Source organism: Polypterus senegalus, chromosome 6, assembly GCF_016835505.1.
Source record: "Polypterus senegalus isolate Bchr_013 chromosome 6, ASM1683550v1, whole genome shotgun sequence".
NCBI lineage: Eukaryota > Metazoa > Chordata > Cladistia > Polypteriformes > Polypteridae > Polypterus > Polypterus senegalus.
The window spans coordinates 125,555,304-125,563,639 of NC_053159.1; the positions used below are offsets into that span (position 1 = coordinate 125,555,304).

Below are 8,336 nucleotides of genomic sequence, written 5' to 3' on the forward strand. Positions count from 1 at the left end.
TGTTCAATTTTGCTCCCAGTTCATGAAAACTTGTGCAAAACATTTAGAGGAAAATTCCAGTACAGTTAATAGGCTTCTATGTGCTACCTACAACTAGCAAACTGTTTAAATAAAAAACAACAACAGCATCATCCATCCACTTAAACATGAGCCTGTCTTGTTATCTATATATAAAAAAGTAAAAGATCTGGATTAAACATTCATCACTCTTAAATTGTTACAGTAAAAATGGCTGAAATGCTGCTCTGTTCCCCTCAGCTATAGAATATGAGATGGCTTGCATTCAGAGAGCCTTACCCTGACAGTGCTGTGTGATTTTCAATGAAATTAAGAACAGCTCAGGTTTCATAGTTAACATGATTGTGTAATGAATATATGTGTGTTTTATCTTTCAGATTATTTGTGTTCCCCAGAAGAAAATGTGTACCAAATTGACTTCACTAGGTTTAAAATACGAGACATGGAGACTAGCACTGTGCTGTTTGAGATCACCAAGCCCCCTGCTTCAGGTAAGCTACTTCAAAAAAATAAATATTTTGTATAAATCTCAAGACAGTCGTTACAAAGAAAAAAGTGAAGGACTGAGGAATACTGTTTGGAATGTTTTCAGTAAAAAAAATAAAGGACGTCAACAACATTAGAATTTTTTTCTGCCTAATATGGCAAAATGTGAAACAGCAGAATTGTCTTCTAATTAGGAAATGGTTTAAATCAAAAAACCTGTAGCCACTGTGACCATCTATGAACTTAGTGTGAGCCTCCAGTATTCTACAGCTTCATAATTTACAGCAGTGTCTTCTTGCCCAGGATCATGGTATTTCACTTTCATTTCTTTAGAGAGAACTCAAGGAGACAAGAGGGACTATGATCCAAATGCTGGTCGATTTGTCCGGTACCAATTTACTCCTGCTTTCCTCAGACTCCGCCAAGTTGGAGCAACGTGAGTAAAGGGGTTGCTTGCACAGTAAATTGTGTACCTGGCCCAAATGTTAGAGATTAGAAGCTATACATTTTGTAGTCCTTTTGTCCTGTTTTAGAGGGTGAGAGTAGTAAACGGGGAGGGGAACACTCATGTTTTAATTGTCTCTCTCTCTCTCTCTGTCTTTCTCTCTTGCCCTGATATAGGGTAGAGTTTACAGTTGGAGAGAAGCCTATCAATAATTTCAGAATGATTGAAAGGCATTATTTCCGTGAGCAGCTGTTGAAGAGCTTTGACTTTGAGTTTGGCTTCTGTATCCCAAGCAGTAAAAACACATGTGAACACATCTATGAGTTTCCTCCACTCTCAGAAGAAATAAGTAAGTTGATTTGTATGTTTTATATGTATCCCTCTTACAGCCTCGTCTTTAATGTTTATACAGTGCTGTTTATTAATTTTTACTATTTTAAAACATTACATTTTAATCCACAATCCAAATAATGATTTCCTACAAGATTATCAAAATTGATATTCAACCATCAGAAGGATGAAAGCAAAAATCTACTTGTAAAAAGTGTTTTGTGTGTTTTTTTGCAATTATTATAGAATATACATATATATATAAAATGAGGAATTCAGGTGATGTCTTTAACCAAGAAGCCGATGATCCATCCATCCATTATCCAACCTGCTATATCCTAACTACAGGGTCACGGGAAGCCAATCCCAGCCAACACAGGGCACAAAGCAGGAAACAAACCCTGGATAGGGTGCCAGCCCACCGCAGGGCGCACACACACTAGGGGCAGTTTAGAATCACCAATGCACCAAACCTGCATGTCTTTGGACTGTGGGAGGAAACCGGAGTACCCAGAGGAGACCCACGCATACACGGGGAGAACATGCAAACTCCACGCAGGGAGGACCCGGGCCTCCAAACTGCGAGGCAGCAGCGCTACCAGTGCGCCACCGTGCCCCTCAAGAAGCAGATGAGTGCTTCTAAAATTAAATTCTGATCTATGGTGCTTACAGTGCAGTATGTGTGCATATGCAGCTCTGTAAATTTGTTTCATAATAATAAGCTGGAACATCAGTTTTAGTATGACCCAGAGTAAATGACAGTACCACATATTACAAGGGTCAACTTCATTTTTAGCTTTTGCTGTGTCTAATTAAGACTGAACTATTAAAAGTGTTTCTTCTTTACTCAATTAGTTTTTATAGAGTAATATAACATTGTAGGTAACACTGTGTTTTTCCAATTGCTATTAGACCTCTCTCACCAGAGATGGTGAATCCTAAACAAAAAAGCTAAAACGTTATACTGTGTGTTTATGCAAAGACATACTGTATACATTCCACAAAAAAAACAGCTTATCATGCTCTTTTGATAGGTAATATTAGCTTATTTCTTCAACACATTGTTGAAAAGTCTCTTTAGAATAATCTAAATACTGAGCATGTGAGACAAGATTAAAGATTAATTTAATATCCCAGGTTACATTCAATTACCCAGTGTGTCAGTGCTGCACATTTTCTGTGATTTTATTTAAATCTTTTAGGCTGTGTTTTGTTCACATATATTTCTTATATACAGTGCATCCGGAAAGTATTCACAGCACATCACTTTTTCCACATTTTGTTATGTTACAGCCTTATTCCAAAATAGATTAAATTCATTTTTTTCCTCAGAATTCTACACACAACACCCCATAATGACAACGTGAGAAAAGTTTACTTGAGATTTTTGCAAATTTATTAAAAATAAAAAAAATGATAGCACATGTACATAAGTATTCACAGCCTTTGCCATGAAGCTCAAAATTGAGCTCAGGTGCATCCTGTTTTCCCTGATCATCCTTGAGGTGTTTCTGCAGCTTAATTAGAGTCCACCAGTGGTAAATTCAGTTGATTGGACATGATTTGGAAAGGCACACCCCTCTATATAAGGTCCCACAGTTGACAGTTCATGTCAGAGCACAAGCCAAGCATGAAGTCAAAGAAATTGTCTGTAGACCTCTGAGACAGGATTGTCTCGAGGCACAAATCTGGGGAAGGGTACAAAAAAATTTCTGCTGCTTTGAAGGTCCCAATGAGCACAGTGGCCTCCATCATCCTTAAGTGGAAGAAGTTTGAAACCACCACGACTCTTCCTAGAGCTGGCCGGCCATCTAAACTGAGCGATCGGGGGAGAAGGGCCTAAGTCAGGGAGGTGACCAAGAACCCGATGGTCACTCTGTTAGAGCTCCACAGGTCCTCTGTGGAGAGAGGAAAACCTACCAGAAGCACAACCATCTTTGCAGCAATCCACCAATCAGACCTGTAAGGTAGAGTGGCCAGACGGAAGCCACTCCTTAGTAAAAAGAACATGGCAGCCTTCCTGGAGTTTGCCAAAATGCACCTGAAGGACTCTCAGACCATGAGAAACAAAATTCTCTGGTCTGATGAGACAAAGATTGAACTCTTTGGTGTGAATGCTAGGCGTCACGTTTGGAGGAAACCAGGCAGCGCTCATCACCAGACCAATACCATTCATACAGTGAAGTATGGTGGTGGCAGCATCATGCTGTGGGGATGTTTTTCAGCGGCAGGAACTGGGAGACTAGTCAGGATAAAGGGAAAGATGACTGCAGCAATGTACAGAGACATTCTGGATGAAAACCTGCTCCAGAGCGCTCTTGACCTCAGACTGGGGAGATGGTTCATCTTTCAGCAGGACAATGACCCTAAGCACACAGCCAAGATATCAAAGGAGCGGCTTCAGGACAACTCTGTGAATGTCCATGAGTGGCCTAGCCAGAGCCCAGACTTGGATCCGATTGAACATCTCTGGAGAGATCTTAACATGGCTGTGCACCGACACTTCCCATCCAGCCTGATGGAGCTTGAGAGAAGCTGCAAAGAGGAATGGGCAAAACTGGCCAAGGATAGGTGTGCCAAGCTTGTGGCATCATATTCAAAAATATTTGAGGCTGTAATTGCTGCCAAAGGTGCATCGACAAAGTATTGAGCAAAGGCTGTGAATACTTATGTACATGTGATTTCTCAGTTTTTTTATTTTTTATAAATTTGCAAAAACCTCAAGTAAACTTTTCTCACGTTGTCATTATGGGGTGTTGTGTGTAGAATTCTGAGGAAAAAAATGAATTTAATCCATTTTGGAATAAGGCTGCAACATAACAAAATGTGGAAAAAGTGATGTGCTGTGAATACTTTCCAGATGCACTGTATGTACTTCTGCAGGAAGTAAGAATCTAATTCACTTCCTGGAATTTGTGAGACTGTATGTAATATATGTAAAGGTATCATTCAGCCAAATAACATACAGGTTACATTTGAAACCATTCAACTTATCGACTTAACGACTCAGCATAAGTTAGTTTGGCAACTTAACAGTGTCTTCATGTCAGTATCTGAGAGACAAAGAAGAGTGCCCACCTAAGGACTGGTATCTGATTTGCTTCTCAATCTGCCAGCACAGGCTCCAGCTTTCATGGCTTTGAATAAGTCAGTTCAGGTAAAGGAAAATGTGTGGATAATTCAGTGTCGAGATGCCCCATTCAAAGTTTAATTAAGTAATTCACATTTATTCACTTCTGTAGCTGAACAGCAGGAATAATTTTTCAGGTCCTTTTCAATGAATGGTGATGGTGCGGTGCATCACTTCTAGGGCTAGTAGCTAACTGTGATACATTATTCAGTTGACCGGAAACATTGATCAGTTGCTTTTCTTTTAACATTTTCTACTGTTTTATTTTTCAGTGCGGGAAATGATCATTCACCCATATGAAACTCAATCTGACAGCTTCTACTTTGTTGATAACAAGCTTGTGATGCACAATAAGGCGGATTATTCTTACAGTGGAGGACCTTAGGAAAAGACCAGTAAAATCCGCAAGAAGAAGAGGAGGGAGCACATGTGCGCGCACACACACCCACTGCAATCCTAGGGAGTTTGGAACCTTCCAGCAGAAGCTTGCCTGCCAAAGTTTTGGAGGAATGACTTGAGAATTTTTCAGCGATACCTGGTACCTCACTGGAGTCAAATAGGGTCCAGATAATCCAAAGTAGTTCAAGTGGTAAAGTTGAGCAGAAGTGCACCCTATAGTTTCACTGAAGAAATACAGTTCTTGCTATTAAGTTGCTTTGTTTTATGCACTTCTATTGTTACTGCAAATCATTTCCTAAGTAGGAGTAATATAACTTTTGCTGTTGGAGTGCAGGTTTCTTTGCACACTGCAGTTTATAAGATGTTGTGTGTGTTGAAACTGCAGCCTCAATAGACTGAGCCATAAACTCAAGCAATTATCAAAACCGTTTAAAGCAATGTGTGTGTGTGTGTGCACATAATAAATGTGCGTGTGTGATCGGAGTGGTCATAGTTTATAATATAGGGCCATTATAACTAACCTACAGAAATATATACATTTATTAAAGAAACACACTTAAAAGAATCATTTTTATTTTTTATGGTGGGTGAAAGTAAATTGATACATGAAGAATAAAAATATTCCCTCTTAGCAATGAGCTTGATGCACTTTATGGGTCAGGTCAATGGATGAAGATATAATAAAATGTGGGAAAATTTGTTTACACTTCAGTGGTGCAGCTTCTACTGAATTAGAGTAGAACCACAGAATTTAAAAGGGATGAAAAAAATATGCAAAATGTTCTTCATTGAAGTGAGAACAAAGGTCTGAGGCAGAAATGTTGTTTATTGTGAAAAATACAAGGAGAAAAAACATAAGAGTTGTTTTGCTTGCTGAAAAAATCTTATTGGTTGGCAATTAATATCTAATTGTAAGTATCGGCATTAACAAAGCAGACATGCAAAACATTCATATCAAATCCCCTTTTTCAGATTGTGTGAATCAAAGTAAAACACTTTTTTTGTTGTTTTCTGTTTTCACTTTTCCCTGATTGTGCCTAAATGAGAAGACCATTTGGCCTGTTCTAGCTCCTGCAAGAAGGGAAAACCTATAGCAGACGTTTGGGTCACCTTTTCTGTGGTACTCCTCAGGCAGCACATTCCTAACAAATTTCCCCTTTTTCATGCTAGTTATATAGATATTCCTGCAATATCAAAAAGGAGATCATGTCTGTCATACTATTTCTCCAGTTTTTGACACTTCCTATCTTTTTTAAGTGGACTTTATCAGTCCATACTGTGGATTTTCTATTAAGGTAATATTGTTGAATGAAGGATGAAAGGATTAGTTATTTTTTTAAGTTGCACACCCCAGTCTTTACTTTGGAATTTCTAGTTTGAGCTATATATAACCATAGTTAACAGATATATTATTTTTATAGTGATTGTTTTTAATTTGTAGTTGAATTTTTTATTTTACTAATCTGGTGTAAAGTGTATTTCTATTTTTACAATTACACAATAAAATGCGTTTTTCAATGATGAACATTACAGTATATCACTAAAGTTTATGTTTTAATGATTGAGGCTTAAACCTGGGAGACACATTTAGCCTAAATTACATCAATGCAGATGAAACGTATTTTATTTCTTCAAATTATATATTAGGGAAAAAAGTGCAAACTGAAAGTTGTCCTCCATGTAACAACAATTATCTGACATTCTTTAATACACCCAAAATTGCAGTAAGCTGTACATTTGTAATTAAAATTAAGGGACAGACTTAATATTAAGGATGAACTCAATTAATCCAGCTTATACACTGTTCGTTTAAAATCTATTGTTGGCATCTGAAATGGAGCAGTTCACTCTGAATTTTTGTAGTGTTTATTGGCAATAAGATGATGTGTGACTACTTGCTATAGCCTTCTTCTAGTGTGGCACATCTGTTTGGAATAGTTACAGAAAAATTGGGCATTCCACACACATCAGCTTTGCACATAGTTTATTTAGTTCCATGCTGTGAATAACACTGAAGAAATTATGCATTTTGTTTGGCAATTGTAGTACGTTTTGATTTAACCAGGTATATATATATAAAATAAATGAGCAGATACCAAATAGGCAACCTGTTATTAGCTTTTGCTTATGAAACTGCATTGCACTGCTGTGATTATCCTTATAGTATTATAAATTTATTATTTATTCATGGTGGCTTCTGGTCTGGAAACTTAGGCACACATACCCATTTTAGGGCAGTCATTTAAGCCACCACTAAAGTTCAGCCACTCCTGTGGTCGTATGAATTCTAATTTGATAGAATGATGAACTGGTAGTTAAGCAGGGTTCTGGAAGGTAAGTTAATCACCAATGTTAAGTGATTAAAGGAATATACTTATTATGACAATCTTATTAATAAAACTGAGCAATTTATTTTTTGTAACTAAGAGGAAAAAAAGTATTCTTGTGTGTGTTAATGGCATCAGTCTGTTTTTAGGGACTTACAGTATAGCTCCTATTGTGTGTCCACAATTGTGCTCAAAAGGTAAGAATTTGCTTTGTGATATGGAGACCCAGTGTATACCACTTGTTTGTATGTGTAATGAAGACAAATAGGAACCTTTGTATAAAGCAGGATATAAAAGAAAACCACCATAATGTCATACATACTGTACAGCTTCTAGCAGCCTCATTTAAAATTGTATAGCACAGAAAAGTGAGTCTTTGTGGTAGTTGGTCACATTTAATATGTCACATTAAGACAACTAAGCAAGGATGCGTGTTCTAACTTCCTTTCAAAGGATCTCATATCTGTAAGTGAATACATTTGAGGATCATTATGTATTAAAATGTAGCTCTTCAACACAGTAAAACATAATTAGAAACAAAAATTTTTCTACAAACTGTGCTATTAAAATAAATGTGCCGTGAAGGAGTGATAAATGTTTTTATTGTGAACTGTTCAAATACAACTCTGAAAAAAAAAAACAAGAAATGTACATAAAACATATATTTGACATTTTTACAGTTGTCCTGTATTTTTTACAGAACTTTTCATGCATTTGTAAATGTGCTTTATAATTCATGTTTAACTGGTACCTAAAAACGTTTACAATAGGGTTCCAAAAAAATGCACATTTCATGTTGTATGAAATTGACTGTAGTAACTAATAAGAAAAAAAAGGATACCACTCAAAAGACACCATAACACATCTGTTGAAAAGTATTCATATCTTTCACCTTAGTTGATAGCTCACGAGAACTGGTGTGGAACTTAAATTCTCTTGAATGCTTTCCCAAGAAGGTTTCTTTGCCGTCTTTTTCTTTTAATAGGTGCATCACCTGAAGAGAACAAAAATGACTACATTGTGAATCTGTCATCTGCGTGGCAGTCCAGTCCTATTGTTTTAAGGTTTTCTTTTTGCTGCCTCTTTGTGAATGAAGCACTCTCAAGGTCAAGTGCTTAATAGACTTTTTCTGGAAGAATTTCTGCATTCTGTGAAACTTCTGTGCTGATGTAGGCTAAGCATGGAAGGAACCCTAGAGCGG

General features: G+C 37.2%; 1 protein-coding gene across 2 annotated transcripts in view; it reads left to right on the top strand.

Moving 5' to 3' along the window:
* unc119a (unc-119 homolog a (C. elegans)) overlaps window positions 1-7,738 on the top strand; it is a 68,352-nt gene extending 60,614 nt beyond the window's left edge. For both annotated transcript variants that reach the window (XM_039757071.1, XM_039757072.1), the window contains exons 2-5: window positions 396-509; window positions 838-940; window positions 1,126-1,298; window positions 4,682-7,738. In XM_039757071.1, the coding sequence (XP_039613005.1) occupies window positions 396-509; window positions 838-940; window positions 1,126-1,298; window positions 4,682-4,794 (503 nt within the window). In that variant the 3' untranslated portion in view covers window positions 4,795-7,738. The remainder of the gene's footprint in view (window positions 1-395; window positions 510-837; window positions 941-1,125; window positions 1,299-4,681) is intronic.
* The last annotated feature ends 598 nt before the right edge of the window (window positions 7,739-8,336 follow it).